Raw genomic sequence first — 21,392 nt, forward strand, 5'->3', positions numbered from 1 at the left:
TAATGTAACAGTAATAAAAGCTGATAGTAAGTTAACATAAAATGTATGATATTGTATCACAGTCCTCTTGTTTAGGCAGAATATATACACTATTGTCTACACAAGTAAAAGAACAAACTGTTCAAATCTTAATGGTTTGCTTAAAAAAAATAAAAAGCATTGTCTCTCTTTGGGTTCAAAGTTTTTTCAACTAAGTAGAAAAAGAACAGTCTAATTTTTCCCCCAATATAAATGGTAGGTTGTTCGCTCAGAGCCGCTTCCAGTTGTATACCAAACAACCTGTAGGTTACTTAAGTTTTATTCTTTAAGTCTGAGTATGTTTATTGTAGAGCTGTATAGCTGAGAATATGAAGACCTTAACTGATATACAATACAGGTAATACTGCCATTCAAACAAAGAAAAAGCTATTACTCCAGGCAGTCGTCCATTTTTAAAAGCCCTATTTAAGTCATGAGGCGAAAAAAAAAATCATACCACAATTGACATAATTAAGACAATTTATTTAGATGAGACGATATGATTTTAAGTTAAAGAAAAAACCAAACACCCAAAGTTTTAAGAGAGGCAAGGCTTTAAGGAAGAACCCAAAACACAGTAGAGAATGTATGTCAGACAATGTGTTTTTTTATGAGTAAATACTGCATTGGTGGCACAAATGATTAGCTACTCCTTTACTTTTTCCAACTCAATTAAATTCCTGTTGATAAATTAAAATAATTTCCTAATAATTTCTAAATTTTGTAAAGTTAGTTCTATTTATCTCATATACATCAGGAAGCATTATGACTATGGAGGAGCAGAGAGAAGAATGGAATAGGATATGCACAATCAAGGAATAAAACATGGTCCTTATTTTATACATGCCTTAAACACTTTGCCCACAGGGATTAAAATATTACACATGTGGTAAATGGCAACTCTTTCTTTCCATGCGCTAAGCGGGGCCGCAGTTAGGCGGGTCCAGTAAACCAGTGCTGCTGGTACAGGGGCAGTCTCTCTAGATCTGTTGGGTTAAGAAAAGCTACAAAGTCCTATTTTTAAATATTGGCCACCAACAAGTTTCTTAATTTTTGTGGTTTAAAAAAAAAATCACAGATCAATTTTATTTATAAATATAAATGTAAAAATCTGAAAGAAGTTGTTGCCAAATAGAAATCTAGCTGTACATTAAAGGAAAAACATACTGTAACTGAGGTTTATGTTAGGAATGAGAATGGACGGTTTAATTTAGAAAATTATTAACTGTAACTTGACATATGAATACATAAAGAGAAAAATATGATCCCTTGGAAAGGCAGTGAATAAATTCACTACCCTTTCACGAAAAAAGAAAACTTTACTGAAATGAGAATAGATGGGTATCTCCACAACGTGATCAGTATAAATGTCCCAGAACAAAGCCAGGAGCATGGGTCAGAGTTAAATTTAAAGCATTTCCACTGAAGTCGACAACAGAATTCAGATGTCCACTACTTCTGTTTGTGGAGCTATCACCTCCAGAGAAGGAGGAGGTATACAATTTAAGAAGGAAAAAGGAAAATTATAATTATGATATAATTGCATTAACTGTGAAATTCAAGCTAAAGAACTGAACTACCATGAAAAAGAGTTGGATAATTAAAAAAAAAAAAGTGTCTTAACTTTAGCCACTCTGATAGGAGTATATAGTGGAATCTCATATGCTTTTTTGCTAAGTGAATATACTCTTTTGTAAAGTGTTAGCTCAAGTGTTGTATACTCCCAGAATTTTGTATCGCAGCCATGTGTTCTAGATTCACCAACAAGAATGAGAACAGATCTGGTTTGTGGGCAGCTGGTTGTGAACCTCTGCCTTAAAAGTTTCTCTAACTCATGGCTATATGCCTAGTATTTCATTATCTTCTACACTACCCAAATTTTTACTTAGCACCTACTATAAAATTATTGATTAATAAAAACATTTCCTTCTTTACTGTTGTTATCAGAGAAGATAAAAGGGAGTTAAGTATAAAATATGTGCAACTATAGAGAATAATGACCCAGTTTAGGAAAAATCTGCATTACATTTAATAGCCTTTTTCAACCTTCCGTAATCCTTTCCCCTTCCCTGTCTATCCTCAGAGGTAGTAACTGTTGAACTACATGCTTATTTTCCCCCTAATTTTCTCTATAGACCTATAATAGTTGAATTCCTAAAAATAAAAAAAAATAAAAAAAAATTTCAGTTTTGCACATTTGTGTGTATACATGTGTGTGTGTATCTTTATATATGGAGTTGTGCAACTTTATGTTTTCACTCAACATTAGGTTCATTTTCCCATAGCCTTAAGTTTTGGATGTTTTTGCAAATACCAGACGGCTGTATTTTCAGTTTTAATCCAATTTGACAATCTTTTTCTTTCAAGTGAAGCATTTAGTACAGTCATATTTGTTATACTTGCTGATCTATTTAGATTTATTTCTGCTAATTTATTTTTTGCTTTGCATTTCCCCCACATCCTCTATTCCTCCTCCACCCCCGCCCCTTTAATTCTTTTGTATCATTGTTCAGTTTGCTTCCCTAAGAGTTGGAAACTATAGTTTCTTTTATCTAATCCCAAACATACATATTTAACTTATTAAAGTGTAAAGGTAATAAAAATCAGGACCACCCTCTGGAACAACATAAGGTCCTTAGAACATGTTAATACCAATAGACCTCCTCTTGTTCTATATCTTATTATTGCCAAATGTTTTAATTCTTTGCTTCCTAGGACTTCAGTATTTGATCACTTTCCTTCTGTTGCATAACTCTCTTAAATGAAGGTCAGTAAGTGGCAAACTCCCCAGTTTTTGTCTTTACTACTCGCCTCTCAAGTTTTATTAAGGAAAAGTGTATACTGAAATGCAGAGATCTTACGTGTACAATGGGTGAGGTTTGACAAATGGTCTCTTATTCCTAGCGTGCACATGCGTGTACCTGTGTAATCGTCTCAATCAAGGTAAAGACCGTCCCCACCGCCCTGCAACTTTCCCTTGTAGTCGATCCCACCCTCTCTGCCACAGGCAACCACTTTTCTGTTGTCTAACACAATACATTAGTTTTGCTTGTTCTCAAACTTCCTTTAAAGGTATTTATATGTTTGTCCCCTTTGTGTTGGACTTTTCACTCAACCCAGTTTTTTTCACAATTATACATGCTATACCTCTATCAACAGTTTTTCTTAATTGCTGAGGACTCCTTTGTATGAAGTTAGCACAATTTGTTTATCCATACTGACAGACACATAGGTTGTTTCCCGTTTTTGTCTATTATGGATTAAAGCTGCTATAAAAATCCTCGTAAAACTCTTTTTCAGGAATTGTGCTTTCATTTTTCTTAGGTAAATATACAGCAGAATCACTGGACATGGAATTGCATGTTTAATTTTATAAGAAACTGTCAAATTGTTGTTCTTCCTTATGCTGCCATCAGAAATGTGTGTTTCAACTGTTCCGTGGCCTAACCAACACTTAGTAGTGAGTCTTTAAGGTTTACCCATTCTAAAAAGTGTGACTTCTATCTTAAATTTGCATTAAAATTGCATTTCTTTTATGATTAATCAGTTACAAACTTTTTCATGTGCTTATTGACCATTTGTATACCTTATTTGTTAAGTGTCCAAGTTTTTTCCTACTTTTATTGGGTTGTTTGTATTATATAGATTTGCAAGAACTATTTATATTTTCTGGAATAAGGCCTGTGTCAGGGATATGTATTGATAGTATTTTCTCCCATTCTGATGAGGGTTAAGTCTTAAATTTTGATGAAATCCAATTAATCAGTTTTCACTGAGACTACAGTCCCCAGAGGGTCCTTGCTTTACTTGATGGGATCTCCTGGCAGACTCCTCATCTGTTAGGCCTCTGAGCTTTGTCTTCCACTGAACTTTTGTGCTCCACCGAACTTACTGGACCCCTCCTGTACAGACTGAACTGTAATCTCCTAAAAATCATGTGGAAGCCCTAATTCAAGAGCATTAGTGACCTCACAAAAAGAGATACCAAAGAGCTCACATGGGCTTTCTTCCTCTTTGCACCCAGAGGTGGGGGTGTGTGACAAGAGGCAGCCATCTGCAAGCCACAGAGAGTCCTCACCCACAGTCAAACCCCACCAGTACTTGACCCGGGACTCTAGCCATCAGAACTGTGAACCAAATTTCTGTCAATGAAGCTGCCTGGTCTATGGTATTTTGTTATAGCAGCTCAAGTTGACCAACACGCCATCCTTCACATAATTGTTGTCCTGACGGTTCCTTTCTTTACTTTTTGTCAACTTGGTGAAGCGTCTCAAAAAATGTAAAGTGATAATTAATGAGCAATTGGAACCACTTCCTGTGGGAGGATTAACCAGGACATTTAGTTAGTTATACTGCCAAAAACTTTTGTTTTTAGCGTCACAATTCCCGTATAGTAGGAAAATGCACTGGTATGATAGGGTTTACTAAGACTATGACTGTTTAACTTACATCTGTGTGTGAAAAGGTAAAGTAAATAAAGACTTTCAAGAAGTAATGATTTGGATGACAACAAGGGTGTATAAATATTAAATTGTCAAGATGGCAGTATTTTTCTAATGAAAAAACAAAATAAAACTGACATTAGAAGACTTAGAAAAATACTCTAATTATGGGAAAAACTATGTGAACATTACAACTTACTGTTTTTTAAACATTATTTTGTTTAAATAATTGACCCTCTAGCAGATTATTAAAAAAAAATCAGACTAGTAGGTTATGTTCAGCAATTTCCTTTCTGGAGAAGTTTACATTTTGCCATATTTGCTTTATCTCTGTGTAAGTATGTACCTATACAAACACACATACACTTTTTTGGTGAACTATCTGAAAGTAAGTTGTGGATCCTTTTCTAAGTGTTTCAGAGCTCACATAACACATTCTCCTACATAACCACAATATTGTTAGGTAAATCTTGAACACTTAAACTCCCATGTTTGTCCCAAGAATGTCTTTAGAGAATTTTCTTTTAAACTATAATCCAATCAAGGTTCAAGCATTATACCCTATTTGAAGAATAACTGGTGTTGAAAAAAAAAATCAGTAAACACACAAAAAGTATGTATTATTGCATGGAATTTATTTATTTTACAGAAATTGTATGAAAATGTGTTTCAGCCCTTCATCTTTTATGTATAATTCTGTAATAGGAAAAGCAAAAAACAAAAAACCCCCTCAGGAAAAGGAAATCTTTTCAAAAGCTTGGCATAAACTTATTTTTCAGTAAAACCTAACCTGAACAGATATGAAGCTTTTTAGTCTTATCCCACTTACGATGACTATTCCACAAGTACTAATGTGTTTGAAAGGGGTGCTGCTTCATGCCCAGCTGAGCTGACATGTAATATCTGGTTTATGGGTCATGTTATTTTCCCAATATCTGAAAACTTCTGAATTCAGAAAATCATCAGATTCCAGAGGTCTCAGATGAGGGATTGTGTACTTGTATATGTACTGGGTCAACATATAAACTGAATTTATTGCTAAAATTTATTGTCTAAAAGGACTGTAGATAACACATATCCCAAATGCTGACCTTTAACTGAAGTTTCCATTTCTGAAACAGGTTCTGATTTTTCTTCTCCATTAGATTCATCAACTTCTGCCACTGTTGTTAATTCTGGTTCACTCTTGTACAGTCTATAATCTGGACCCTTGAAAGGAAGGTATGCAGTTAGAAAAAGAAAATGCTAAAGTTAAGTTTCTTTTAAAATGTCTACCTCTAAACACTCAAATCAAACACTAACGATTAAAAGCTAACACATATGTTACACCTAGGGCAGAAAATAAAAGAATCTGAAGTATTTTTAATGGGTAACGGTTTTGGTCTTAAAATTAAGAACATCCCTCTGAGGGATAAAGTTGTTAAAACATTTTTATCATAGTAAAACAGGTTTGAAAATAATTACATTAACTTCATTAGTCCTATTTTTCTTTTCCTTACTCTCTTCTTGCTTCTTACATTTTGCATTTATTTGTTTAACCCTAAACCTCTATTTTCAGTTTCCACACGTCATGTCTCTCCTGGGCAATGTCCACATCCTCTGGCAACTTCTCTAGAATGAAAGGCCCACATCCTGACCCTTTTATCATTCCTACAAACAATCTTTTTCTCTCTCATCTAAAGAAAGCATTTGCCTCTAATATCCTGAAATACTATATTTAAAATATGACTCAAATGCAAAGTAACTGCTTTATGAAAATATTAATGAAAAAATATGAAGTTATGAAATACTATTAAATTTGTGAAAGCATTGAAAAATGAGAATGGTAAAACCAAAACAGGAAAAACACAAATGATATATATAAAAACAAAAACAAACAAACACTGGCTAAAAGTGGTATTAAAAAAAAGTTTGAGGGTGTGCAAAATGAACTGAATTTCACATGAGAGTGGGCACATATTGATTATTATGTGGCTACTGCAGCCACTTACACAGTGAGATCCATTTCTTGGATATCCTTGAACTTGATGAATCTTCTTCTCTTCAGGCAGACGGACAGGGCCCCTGCTATAACAGAGCAAGGAGCTGCTATCACTGGGCAGAGGGGGGATAATGGGAGGCTGCTCTGTAAAGTCATAGGACCGAGGAAGTGGAGGACGAGGTGGGACTACTTCCTCTTCCTAAAGATTGTAGAACAGTCACCTTATTTAGATAAGCATTTGAATTACGTATATCTAAATTCTTTGCAATGGTAAGTTAACTTAAATCACTCTAAGATACTTAAAGGGACACTGCCAAGCCAAAAGTTTCATACTGAAAAGTAAAACCAAAAATACTTATGAAAGCCAGTAACTGGGTTTTTAAGTAGGGGGACATCTCATTTTTTTCCCCTGTAACACACAGGAAAAAAACGCTGAAGCTTTATGCTTAAGCTCAACATCAGAACAGATGCGTGGAACTACTGTATTGCATTTTAAAAACAGAAGAAAAGAATTAATTTAAAAACCTTATGGTCTGTTTTTTTTTTTGGGGGTCATTTTGAAGAGTAAAAAATAAACATTTCTTTTTGATGGGTTTTTATCAAAAATTCAAGACCACAGGAGCTTTCAATTAGGTTGACAGTATCTCTTTGTACTTTCTTTATGGTATGCATGACACACAGCCCATTTATTTATTAGTTATCCTACAAGTTTTACCAAGTATAAGAAACAGTGATACATATTCAAATTACTTAGATTAAAAAAAAGTATGACAATGTTAAAGTTCTCACACAGATAAAAAAGTAGTGATTTAATTTTTTTTGCATTAAGGGAAGAAAAACTACATGTTAGGAGTACCAAATTACTGAATCAGTGTAATTTCAAAATGAAAACAGTAACTTAAAATATATTTAGAAAACATTTTTGCTATGAGTAGACAATTCTAATCCATACATCACACATTTAAAATAATTTATAGTTAGATAAGCAATCCCAACTTACCTCATTTTTGTACTTAACTGTTGAGAAAGGTTTTGATCCTGCCATACCTATTAAAAAATTATAAAACATAACCAACTTAAATAAACATATCTGTCTAAATCCACAGAAAAAGGGAGTTAATTTCACTTATTGTAAATGAAGCTGTCACTTTCTAATCCTTCATTTGTTGATGTTTTCAGAATTTGGAAGCAATTACATTAAAATACAAATCAAAATATCTAGTTTAGAGAAGAGAAAATGGAAATGGGCTTCCTCAAACATTATTGGTCTAAGTCCAGTTTGATATAATCTTTCAGGAGGGCAATTTGGCTGTGCCTATCAAAATGGAAAAGTGCACTCATTTCCCACTTTTTGGAATCCTTAAGTCCTAGCATGTGTGTTTAGTTATACATACAATAATGTCCATCATAGTATGGCTTATGTCAGAAACAAAACAAAACACAACCCCCAACTTGGAAGCAAAGTTACATGCTCATCAATGCAGAAATGGATAAATTATAGTTCATCTGTACAATGGATTCTTACATAGCTATTATTTTATTGTTAAGAAAAAAATTCAAGTTACTGAAAAATAGGTGTAGCATGATTCCATTTTTTTGTTGTGAGGGAAAAAAACATTCCTAAAACCAAAACACTGTGTATTTATAACTTGTATTTATATCTGTGTATTTATACTGCATAAAACAGTAATTTCCTTTTGTGTGTGTGAGGCTGGCAGAACTTCTGCTTTTTTACTTCATAAACTTGTGTGCTGACTCAATGTCACAGAGATGCCTGTTTTCTGATGTCAAAAACCCATAAAACTAACAGAAGAAACCTAATTATGTGTGTCATTCCATTTGGATAAGATATTAGGTTAATTACCACAGTATAAAATATAAAGCTAATTTACCTGTTTCTGTAGTGCCTCTTTGCTGTTTATGTTTACTCAGCCCTTCCATGACATCCTGAATTCTCCAGAGTTCTTTCTGAATCTGCGCACGCTGAATTCCTGCTGATTCAGTCTATCGGTAAACACAGATATCTCAATGTAGGGGAAAAAAAATCAGTTGTAAATTCTAGCAATTACTCATTAAAAGAAAATGAGAATTGCAATGAATTTAATTTTGAGAATATTTGATTTATGTGACTCTCCAAATTTTGCAACTTCAGCGGCAAAAATAAAGAGAACTTAATTTTTCAGACTTAAGTGCACTATTTCATATCTCTTTGGTATGTTCTGCCCTACATTATTTATATACTGACAGAAGGGACTATAAATGGAAAACAAAAACAAAAAGGGAGCAGAATAAAATAAAGGCTCACACACACAAAAAAAATTAAAAAATTAAAAAATTAATATTTTTTTTTGTGTGGGGGGGAAGAAATGAAAAATATGCTACAAAACTTAAGACATAAAGAGATACGACAAAAAAGAAAAGGAAAAAAGGCAATTAAATTATATTTAGGAGAGTTTTGACTGATGGAGTTGAATGCATTTGCCCGACTAATTTTCAAAACAAACCTAAATTTATCATTGCCATTTTATTCTATTTTAAGTTATATTCATTTTCTTACTTCTAATACCCATTTCATGCCCTCATGCTAAATACTTCAACTCAAACCAAATTATGACTATATTGGTTTTCAGTAAGATGCTAATAAAACTCTATGAAAATAGATACTTAAGATAACAATAAATATCATTTAAAAAAAAGTCGATTTATTAAAAAAAATACAATGAAGTACAAAATCATTACATTTAGTTAAAAAAATTTTTTTCACTGAATGTTGGTATTTGACACCTACAGTATTAGAATACAACCAATACTTCATCAGTAAGCTGAAATCCTCTGAGAGGTAGAAATATGTTTTCAATGTCTAGAGCACAAGGACTATATTTGAACATTGCCTCAAAAAGGTGCTATATAACCTTAGTTATCCAGTTTCCCAAGTCATAGGATGGAAGCATCAAAGTGAGAAAAGAAAGTCCTCACACAAGACCCAAACATGATGACAGTCAAGAGATATGAACACTGATAAAGACTTCTAGGGAGTGAACATCAACTATAAACACCAGACATCTGCACATTCTATATAGAACATGTGTTACTTCTGCAACAACTAAAAATACACATACATATTTTTGCCTATCTGAAAGGTGTACAATGAAAATCTTTTTTATTTTGTGTATCTGATTACTAGTGAAAAATATTCAAACTTTGAAAAATATTAAAAAATATTCAAACACTTGGTTAGCAATCTGAGTTTTACTTTCTATGAATTAAAACCAGTTATGTTCTGCTGCACTGATGGACAGTGACTGCATTGGCGTATGGGTGGGGACTTGTTGATGTGGGTGAATGTAGTAACCACATTGTTTTTACATGTGAAACCTTCATAAGAGTGTATATCAATCATACCTTAATAAAAAATTAAAAAAAAATAAAACCAGTTATGTTCTTTGCCCATTTTCCTAATGTACTGTTTCTCCAAATCAAAAAGAACAGTTCCTTACCAGTCTAGACAGTAACCTCTTTTGAATTTTTGGGGTCAATGAGAGTTCTTCCTGGTAAGTCATTTTTTTAGGTTTGTTTATGTTGCCTTCATTGTTTACTTATTTAACAAACACTTTAGTATGTTTCATGGGCCTAATACTATTCTAAGTGCTTCAAAAATATCGACGGATTTAGTCATTATAATAACCTGACAGGGCCAAGTGCTATTACTATTTCCGTTTTACAGTTGTGAAAACTGAGGTACAGAGTTGGTAAGGAACCAGTTTATGGTTGAATGTGCAATGACACTTCTCACAGTGTGCCTTCTAGTTCTTTATTTTTTCAATAATTGTCTTAATTATTGTCTTTATTATGTCTTAAACATATGAGAACCATTTTAATTTTTTCAGAATTTTCTGCTGGACATCTGGTTGGAACAGAATCGAGCATATGGGAAGAATTTTCATCATGATAATGTTAAATAAGGCCATCTATGAACATGATCTACCAATTACACATCTCCATTTACTCAAGTTGTCTTCTACGACCTATAATATAGTAATTACATTTTCATGATGAACATTTTTTGTTAGGTTAAATCACGGTTGGTAAACTGCTTTGGACTCAAGGTAGGACTAGATTTTTGAATTTTTAAGGGATTATAAAAAAACCAAAACCTCCCAAGATTATGTGACATAGTGTTTATACCTATAACATCAAAAATATTTAATATCTGGCCTTTTACAGAAACAGTTTGTTGACCCCTTAGATAGTTACAGTTTTTTCCAATGTTTTCAGTATCAGCGTAACTTCAGTGTTCAATACAGAACTCAAAATCACATGTGCTTACTTAAATTTAGATAATTAAAATGAAATACTGTTAAAATTGAGTTTCTTAGTCACACAAGCAACACTTGGAGTGTTCAACAACTATTGTCACTAGTAGTTATTAGACAGAGAGGCACAGATACAGGACAGTTGATTTTCTGTAAATCAACCTTACTAACCTTTTATTCATTATACTGATTTGTCTATTGAGACAACAGGGTTTCCAATGCAGATGAGTCAAATTTATATATGGCCACAAGAATGAGGTGACCTTTCTTATTTTCTTAAACATATATTATCTCCATTCTTCATGGCAACACTCTAAGACAGGTATTATTATTTCCATTTTACAGAGAAGAAAACTAATACCTGAAACCTAATCCCAGATCTGCCTGTTTACAAAACTGGATTTTTTATGCCAAATCATACTACATCTTCTCCTCTTCTAATAATGTATCAGTCAAAATGATAGGCTACATACAGTTTGATAAGAGAGGCATTTAATATAGAATGGATTAGAATAAATTTTATAAGATAAAATATCCTTTAGTTGATAAACCCACATTACACTTTGTACCTGAACTTCACCGAGGCGATCTAGCTGCTCTTGCATCTGGTTCCTGGTAACAGTTACATCGTATTCTAACTTGTCATAGTCTCTCCATGCTCGTTCCAGTTCCTAAAATCAAAGAGCTTTAATTATTTTAATGGGGGAAAATGTGCTTTTATGTTGTTATCACTGCAATCATAACCTTTTTGGATTTTAGAAAATTGTGTAGCTTATATTGGGCAAAAATAAAAACTTTTGTAACTCATTTTCCTCTACTGTTTAAATGTTTTATCTGCCTTGATTAAAACTGCATGAATAAAAATACCAAATGGGTTGTATTTCAGCATCGCTAGACTTTCAGTAACCCCAGAAGCCTGATATGACAGAATAAATTTACATTATTTTAATAAAGCTAATTCAGCTAAGTACAGAAGTCAGTGAATCCTCCTCAGAGAGACTCAGTATGGATACTACCCACCTATACTTCCCTCCTCTGGGAAAAAGGCACCCCCAAATCCTAAAATCGCAGAGGTTTTCATATTTGGTCTTGAACCATCTGTCATTTGTTGAATATGGAATGATTCAACAAGTGGTGAAAAATACACTGTCATTTCATCTGTTTTAGGATGCTATTCTGTGGGAGCTTAGGTTCTCTTCTACAGGTTATAATTAATCTTCAGACATTTCAGAGAGTGGTGTGAGGTCAAGAAATCGGTAAACTAAGGGAAGGGACTGTATTCGATTGTAATTTGATCACCAGTATCTGGCATGGTATTGGCACATGTAACACAACCAGCAAGTATTTACTGAATGCTGTTGTAAAGTTTAACTCTTGATTAAGAACCTCCCATGACCAGGGATTTCTTGCCTTGAATTACTCTGCATGAAGCTTCCTTGGGAAACGTCAGTTTAACACCAACCACAGTCTTGGGATAAGGAAAGAGGGTGCTAGGTGTAGAAGAAAGGTACTTATAATAATCTTAAATTTAAAAAAAAGCAGCAATACTTCAAGTTCCTAGAGGTTCTATTTGAAGTTATTTTATTTTGTATATTCATCAACTAGCTTAAAATCACTTGTAAAAACTTAGGCAATGAAAAATTATTCAAAGTGCATACTTCTAAAATTAAAATGACCAATAAAATTTGGCCATTTGGAATAAGTGCTTTTTGAATTTACGATGTCTCCTTAAGCAGGTTTTACAACACACTGTATTTTTAAGAAAGATAAACTGCTGGAGAGTTTTTATTATCTCTGTATTATATAGGTAATCTGGGGAATCTATTAAGCAGATTTCACAGTGAATTAAATTTTAAAAAGGCAAAGTGACAAAGGATTAAAGATTTTTATTTCATCTGTATTAACTGAAAATTAGTTTCCTTACCTAAGGCTTCAGTGAACTGTTTCACCTGAATAAATAAGTATATTGACTTCCTTTAATAAAAACTGCTTCTAGCTATTTCTAATTTGTGTACATCACAAAAAGTAGAAATTTAAATAGCGTGCCTTCAAAGGTTTCAGGGAAGGTAAAATGAGAATAGCAGACCCCAAGGAAGCCCAGTGATTAAAGTAAGAAACCACTGCCAGGCTGACACTTAACCTCTCTTGTAGAAAAACCCAAGTTCAGGGTGGGCCCAAACGTGCTGCAGAGCCATCTAAATAAATCTAAGAACATTTTAGGATAGTGGGAATCCTTTCTTTCTTATAGAAACATATTAAGAAAGAGAGATTGACATCAGAGAAATGCAAATTAAAACCACAATGAGATATCACCTCACACCAGTAAGGATCGACACCATCCAAAAGACAAATAACAACAAATGTTGGCGAGGTTGCGGAGGAAGGGGAACCCTCATACACTACTGGTGAGATTGTAAATTAGTACAACCATTGTGGAAAGCAGTATGGAGATACCTCAAAATGCTCAAAAAAGAAATACCATTTGAGCCAGGAATTCCACTTCTAGGAATCTACCCTAAGAATGCAGTAGCCCAGTTTGAAAAAGACAGATGCACCCCTATGTTTATCGCAGCACTATTTATAATAGCCAAGAAATGGAAGCAACCTAAGTGTCCATCAGTAGATGAATGGATAAAGAAGATGTGGTACATATACACAGTGGAATATTATTCAGCCATAAGAAGACAAATCCTACCATTTGCAACAACATGGATGGAGCTAGAGGGTATTGTGCTCAGTGAAATAAGCCAGGCGGAGAGAGACAAGTACCAAATGATTTCAGACAAGTAAGACAAGTACCAGACTCATATGTGGAGTATAAGAACAAAGAAGAAACTGAAGGAACAAAACAGCAGCAGAATCACAGAACCCAAGAATGGACTAACAGTTACCAAAGGGAAAGGGACTGGGGAGGATGGGTGGGAAGGGAGGGACAAGGGCGGGGAAAAAGAAAGGGGGCCTTACGATTAGCATGTATAATGTAAGGGGGGCATGGGGAGGGCTGTACAACACAGAGAATACAAATAGGGATTCTGCAGCACCTTGCTATGTTGATGGACAGTGACTGTAGTGGGGCTTGTAGGGGGTCTTGGTGAAGGGGGGAGCCTAGTAAACATAATGTTCTTCATGTAATTGTGGATTAATGATACCAAAATAAAAAAAAAAAGAGATTGAGAGCTAGAGATTGCTTTACCAATTATTTTAGGGGTGAAGAAACACAATTTACTTTCAAATTTCCTAACCTGTCACTGCTGTGTATTATTTGGCCCGAGTTCCCTAATCCTGCTGGGCCTGCCTGTTTCTGCCTTTACTCTGGGCTCCTCGAAAACGCTTACGGGTCAGCAGAACCCAAGTCAACAGGGGATGGCGTAACATCAGTTTCCTCCTAACACCTGGCTGAGAATGTTGTTAGAGAATTTAATGGATTTCGTAAGTACAATGTTCAAATCTTTAAATATGACCTCGGTATTTTTTGTCAAGAAGATAATAGGTACATTAAAGCAATTAAAAGGGGGTAATGACTTTCAAATATACAGTTATCTTAAAATCGTAGGCATAAGTCAGGAAACTGCCTTCAATAAAAACGTGGAGAGTTCCAAGCCACACAGTTGAGGGAATGAATGAACTCGTGCAATTGGTAACCAACAGATGAACCTCACAATGTTAAAAGAAGCTAAAGCATATATACTATAAGTCACCCTTTTATAAAGTTCAAAATAGGCAAGGCTAATATATAGTTTAAAAGTTATGTAGAGGTGTTTTAGGGAGAGGTGACAGGGGAAGGGAGTTCCTGCCATGCTAGTAAAATTCAATGTCAAGGTGGGTATCAGTCATATTTGGGTACTTCTTTCATGTACTTTCCTGAGACTATGATATACTCTATCAAAGCAACAAAACAAAACAAAACAAAACAAAAACGTGTGCATGTGTGGATTATTATGGGCTATTACAGGCTTGGCAGAAGACTTCTTAAAAACTTGGCTTAGTCTAACTTCAGGGTGTGGAACCAGTAAACTTAAATAGTGGTTACACCTCTTTATAGTCTGTACTGAGACGAGACTTGGGGGAAAAAACTTCAAATACGTCTGTGGCCTCAGATGCAATGAATTCCCAGGCTACCGAAAAGATTAGTGAGGGTTTTAGTATCTAACTACAGAGCTATAGCAGATACATATTGTGGTCTTTACTAAAAAAGGATTAGGATGAATGATCCATTTCTAAGTTTTTAATGTAATAAGAACCTTCCTTTGATTGTCCAGAATCAATGGCAATTTACCACAACATCTACCCATGGGAATAGTTATACAATATGCTACATGTAAGTGTGCAATTTTATGATCTTCAACTCCTATCTTTGGTTTCTCCTGTAATTCTTTGAAACACAAGTATATTTCACCTCAAAGAAGGTGGTAATTCTTTACAAATTTCAGATACAATAAAATTTTATAATTATAAAAGTAGAAAAGCTAGAATACAGGGAAAGCTTTAAAAAAAAAAAGATCCAGTGAAGAACAAAAGTAAGTTTAATGGAAGTCTATACATACCGCTTAGTCACTGGAACACTGGGCAATTGCTCTGTCTCGATTTTCCATTTTCAACATAATAATAGTTCCCACATCAAAGCGTTATTATGTGGATTAAGTGCATGTAAAGAACTTAAAATGGAACCTGGCACCCAGCAACTGCTCCAGAAATATTCATGATTATTACTATTATCTCATACATTGGTATTATTTTTGCAGTGGATAAATGCATAAACCATCTACCAGCATGATTCAGGATGAAAGGGGCTTTTTGAAATACTTGCTTTCTGATGACCGAAATTCCAATTTTAGATTTTTGAGTAAGACGGTCTGAGTTCTGAGTTCTACAAAGTACAAATTATGTGACCACACAGTGGAGTAGAAAGTACAGGAAGCCCTAGGATTCAAAGTCCTTAAGTTAGGTGCTGACTCTGTTCCTTATTAGCTCTGTGATCTTGACAATCACTGCGCCTCTACAAACCTCAGTTTCTTCATCTGTGCAGCAGAGGTAATAAAGATGAAAATACAATGGAGATACGAGGTTTATTTTATAGGATCTTCTTCATTATATTTTACTAAAAATTTATATGTATTTATTTTTTATAAAAAATTATATTCATTTTACAAGATCTTCTGAAGGATCAAGCCAGATAATAGATGTGAAAAGCACAGAAATGCCAACATACTTTGCTGCCATGACTGGATGAGTCACAAATACCCATTATGATATGTGAATGGTATCTGTTTCATCTGGACTCTTGAGCTGCTGGGAAGAGTGAAGGAAGGCCCCACGGAGCTGGAGAGGCTGAAGAGCGTTTCTCTGACACTTGGAGGTGAAGCCTGATCTAAGTTCTGCAGCAGAGGCGACTGTGGCGCATGTTCATGTTTGTGGAGCTCCCCACCACATCCCCTTTGTCCGTCTGATTTCAGGCACCTGGGGTGCGGCTCCCTGCACGCCAGGGTCTCACGGCGAGCTAGCTCAGGTAGTCTCCAAGTGCGGGTGAACCAAGGACACTGTGGCAACTTCAGCCAATGAGAGGTGGATACCCCAGCCTCCGGTGGAAAAATCAGAAGCATTCTGCTCGTTTCCTCAGAGCCCCCAGAGTTGCCTACAGTGGGAACTGGGGGAAGCCTTTACTGGCTTTCCTCCCTTCCTGGCTCACTGTCCACGCCACCTCACTTCTGCTTCCTGGGATCATCTCCCAAATAAACTCTGTGAACCCAGCTTCCCATCTCAGGCTCTCCTTTCAGAGGGGGCCCCAAACTAAGACAGTGGCACATTCAGAAATTTCAAGGTATAACTGGCAATCTTCCTCACTACTCACGTTAGATAAAACAAGCAGTGGCAAGGAGAAAACACAAAGGCACTAGGTACTTAAAGCATGTGAGTGTGGTGGGTGGGTTTATGGAGGAGATACAGTATCAGGAGTTAAATAAAACATCAAGAGGACACTGCTTCACCTCGACAAGTTGGTCCTGTGTCAGTCCTACTTTTCAAGTGCCTTAGTGGACAACCAGGGAGAAGATCTCAGATTCAAAGCTTTGCTATATGGAGGCCTTAATGTTACACCCCTCTCTTTTCTATCTTTTCTACCTCAGTACTTGGATTTGAACCAATGCCCTGAATCACCTGTGAAAGAATCAGTGGCGTCCTCTGGGACTCTGCTGGCATAAACGGAATTCAAATTTAAATAGAATTACCGTCCACTGAGTGCCAACCAAGTGCCCAGTAGGTCGTTATGTATCAATTGTAGTCGTAAACTACAAATATGGATTAAGTTTACATAAAGGAAGAAACAATGTAGCTCAGTATTCTATGCAGTAGGGTGTGTCTTAGAAGAACAAACATGAGGGTTTGCAATGAGCGCTGAATAATGAGGAAGGCCAGGAAAATGATTATACAGCAGAACAACCAGAAAATGGGATACTTAAACATGATTAATTTCTATTAAAACATTAAAAATAAACTTCCATCAGGGCTAGACTTAACCATGGGATGGAGCAAACCTGAGGCTACTGATAAGACTTAAGTTACTAACCCCATTTAGTAAGGGAAGAAATGAAAGTTCAACTGAACACAGCACAAACCTAGAGTTTTCTAAAACACACACCAAATCATGAAATAGTTTCCAGCTAATTTTGATTTGACTCAGGGATATGGAGCTTTTTATTAGCTTGGCAATGACAGCCTGGCTCCATTTTCCTTTTCTAATCTTGTATTCCCAACCCCCTATCCCAGTCAGTTCAGTTTCTTGCTTCTCCAAACACGTTTTCCACATTCTCATCTCTGTGCTGTGGTTCAAGACACTGTATCCCGTATGGACCACCCTGCACTTCCCCTTTCTTCCTATCCAAATACTACCCATCACTGATTACCTAAGTAACACCTCCTTACAGGCATCATTTCAGGTATTATTTTATGGCTAAGTTATAAAAACCCATGTAGATCTAAGTCTCCAGGACTATGTTTAGAAGACCTGGATTTGAGTTCCAGGCATTCACTAGCTCTGTTAACACTAGGTAAAGTTATTCAATTCAATCATTCTTTAGTATCTCAATGTACAACCTCTAGTGCTGGATGCTAGAGCAACAAAGATGAAGATATGGCTCTGATTTCAAGGAGATCACAATTGAAAGGGTATTAAATTCTTAAAAAAAAAAGCTGTAATTATCACTGTATAATTTCAAATGAGATAATGGAAACAATAGTATTTTAGAAATGGGAATACGTATATTAAATATAAGCTATTTAAGAATCACAAAAACCAGGCTTTGATTTATTTAAATTCCGTTAGAAACCACTCATGTTTGGAATGCTAATTTACTGTTTAGAACTGAGGTCATTTTGAGATTCTAGTATCCTGCCGGCTTGGAAAGACCTCTTAGTTTAGCTATATGTATACCTGTGGACCTTTTGAAAAGGCTGCTGCGCCCTAAAGAGCCCAGTGAAGGTACAGGCTAGAGTGTGTTAACATTTTCCAGTAATAGGGGGCTTTTGCTAGGATTTTTCTTTAAAAGGGCTGCTTGGGCAGGAGCTCTTACTAGGTTTGAGCTGAACACATCATAGGATCTAAAGCAGACTATTTAAATTCATAAAACAGTCAGCTAATAAACTCTAAGACTTTTACATTTGGTAACCTGAGAGACTCTTTATCGAATGACAAGACTATAGCTTAGAAAGTTCTGCTAATTACATTTCGTACTCAAGCCGATTATCTAAACTTAGATCACACTGCAGTTACAGAATGACTGGCTAAATGAATCCAATTTCCATCCTCCTAAAATTATTTTAACTCTCCTAAAATCCACTGAACACTTATTTTCTTAATGCAACAAATTTTAACATACTTAAGAATTTTTCATTTGAATACATAAACGGAAGTATTTATCTCCCTTATAAAATGAATTATGTCACAAAGAACAAAGTGCCTGCTAATTACAGAAATATACTTAAGTTGTACAGGAAAATAAATCACCCTTTAGTTTTGCTACTGTTAATTAACAAATAACTTCTTGTTATGGTTTCCTGTTGTAATAAAGAACTATCCTAAGGACAGTCCAATTAAACAGAAATATAAATTAATGGGGAAAAAAAAAGAATTGTGTACTATTTCAGTGACTCTTAACTAGGAAAAAAATGTGATACTTACAGCAGTGGCTCGAGAGAGTTCCCTGCATGTACTAAGCAGTCCGTTCTGTAAATCGTCCTTCTGTGACACCACGGTCTGAATGGCTGCTGGGTTATCTGCATTCATTTCTATCTCCTGGCTGGCTGACAGCAAAGCTTGCTCAAGCGTGTACTATTAGAATAAAAATAATTACACTTAATGTTCTGCATCATTGATTTAATCCTTTTTTACTTTAGTTATCAATGTCCTGATAATGTAACATCAACTGTAGATAATAAATGTAATTGTCCTACCTTCTCCTTGTGGAGTTGCTGAAGTTTCTCTTCCAGAGCATGTACCACTTTATCTTGTTCACATAATCGGCTTAACTTGGCCTAGGTTGTAAGAGAAGATATCTTTTATTAGCAATTTTTAATCTTTACTGCAACTGGAGGTAGGTATAATAAGAAAACATACTTAAAACAGCCATCAAATGCCTAATTAGGTCAATCTTTATTTTAATCCAGTGAGGTAAAAATTAAAATAAAGCTTTTAAAGATAGAATCCCTAAAAAAAAAGCATATAAAGTGAAAAGCATTTCAACAATACTATTTAACTGATGCAATTCATAACATTCTTAGTGATCAAGCTGTCTCATAGGGTTTTGACCAATCATTTCAATATGTTTAAGAGATACATGTAGCCCTTAATTAAAACACCAATTGGTGTCTATTTTCCTATTTTAAAAATTGTGTCCTTAGAAAAGAATATAATTAAAAGAGGGCTTCTATGTGCAGTAATACAAATAAAATATTGCCAGTGGAGAAAAACCACTTTCAATAGTTACAGGCTTTAATTCTTGGTACTTCTCCAATTTTCTAATTGTGAAAAATATGAGCGGGTACTCTAATAAAATTTCAGCAGTACAATAAGCTAGTTCTCCACAGGTCTGAAAATAAAAACCCTGGACAAACTGTAAATGTCTTCCAAATTTTACTGCCTAGTAATAAGAAATTTGAGATTTTACTTTGATATTCATCTGTTCGTTAAGACAACAAAACTCAAGCTATATGAAGTAGAATATATTGAAACAAGAAGGAAGTACAACTCCATGGAATGAAACCAGGGGAAATGAGGAAAGAATGCGATATAAGGAAGGAAGAACACATGGTAAATCAGAGATCTAATATACCAGATTAAATTAAAAAAAAAAAAGACTAAATTTAATTAAAAAAGGAGGCAGCAGTTAAGAATTTTTAGAAGCTATGTCTCTTTTGAAGACATGGATAATTTTACTTTGCAGTCCACCATAATTTTTTTTTTTTGTCAGAAATAGTCTTCTACTTTAACTGACTGTTAATGCGTTTGACTGCCTAACTATGGGGAGGTGGCACAGACCAGGGTGTGATGATTTAATTTAATCTAAATGCTTAAGAAGAAAATGCTAATTTATTTGATGCTTTTTTAGAGGGCGAGTGAGGAGGATTTGCATCATGCTTATTTCCAACGTTTTGGCAGAGAATATGACAGAGCACGGACAATGTATAGCATCCTAATACTTACATCAATATCTACTTCTTCAGGTCTGTATTTGTATAATGTACCTCTACATTCATCTTGTGACAGCTATAAGGAAAAATGTCATAAAACAACTTTAAAAATAATGGTAAAAATATATTTATTTCAGCCTATAGTTAATATTTCAGATTTATATAACATTAACAAAAATGGGATTTTAAGGATTCTTAATACATTTCAAGTTTAATACAAACATAGATCATTACAAAAGCAGAGAAATATTTAACAATGATATAATATGCAAGATATGTAAGAATGATGTTAAGTTTGTTGGACAAAATAGTAAGCTGGTCAAACAAAATTACACAGCACCTTACACTTTCCATTTGTAAGACACACATTATTTAATGAAAACTGACAAGCACAATCATAGCAACTGTATTGAATCAAATATTCGAATCAGGAATATTTCAGCAGTCAAAACCACCCTTCACAGTATACACATAATCACACAACTGTGTCTGTGTACACTCAAATGCCAACACGTCTTAGTACAGTTTTATTAACAAAATCTAGAACATATTGTATACATATACATAATATATAAACACACATACACAATATAGACTTATCTTGTTCTTCTGTCTTAAGAACTAAAAGATAATGGAGGAAAAGGATGGGTTTAATTGAAAAGAGGAGACTCATTCAAAACCTTATAAAATTGAAAGCCTATCTTAAAAACTATAATGAACTACAGACTGTCAAATTTCATAAAAGGTCTTTGTTCATTGGCACCATTTGTTTCATTATATTGTAAGGAATTATTATTCAGTGTATTTAAACTTCCTTTCTTAGGCTTCTTCCAAATATCTTTTGGTCAAATTCTCATTTCTGATGGTGCTTACCAAGATTTCAATAGCCACCCCAGTTAGTAATACCACAGATCCCATCATAGCCTCTGCAGGCAATATTTCACTCTCTCTCTTGTC

The 21,392-nt window shown here is 34.7% G+C and overlaps 1 protein-coding gene across 13 annotated transcripts in view; it reads right to left on the reverse strand.

Moving 5' to 3' along the window:
• PLEKHA5 (pleckstrin homology domain containing A5) overlaps positions 1-21,392 on the reverse strand; it is a 215,143-nt gene that overhangs the window by 11,332 nt on the left and 182,419 nt on the right. For 4 of the 13 annotated variants that reach the window (XM_037023021.2, XM_073223353.1, XM_073223355.1 and 1 more), the window contains 9 exons: positions 21,021-21,056; positions 20,449-20,511; positions 19,200-19,280; positions 18,928-19,077; positions 11,324-11,425; positions 8,334-8,445; positions 7,442-7,488; positions 6,452-6,640; positions 5,552-5,669 (listed from right to left, as the gene is read on the reverse strand). In XM_037023021.2, the coding sequence (XP_036878916.2) occupies positions 5,552-5,669; positions 6,452-6,640; positions 7,442-7,488; positions 8,334-8,445; positions 11,324-11,425; positions 18,928-19,077; positions 19,200-19,280; positions 20,449-20,511; positions 21,021-21,056 (898 nt within the window). Of the gene's footprint in view, positions 1-5,551; positions 5,670-6,353; positions 6,641-7,441; positions 7,489-8,333; positions 8,446-11,323; positions 11,426-18,927; positions 19,078-19,199; positions 19,281-20,448; positions 20,512-21,020; positions 21,057-21,392 lie in introns of those variants that run through there. The other 9 variants (XM_073223348.1, XM_073223349.1, XM_073223350.1 and 6 more) reach the window with 4 other exon arrangements.

Source organism: Manis javanica, chromosome 15 (assembly GCF_040802235.1).
Source record: "Manis javanica isolate MJ-LG chromosome 15, MJ_LKY, whole genome shotgun sequence".
NCBI lineage: Eukaryota > Metazoa > Chordata > Mammalia > Pholidota > Manidae > Manis > Manis javanica.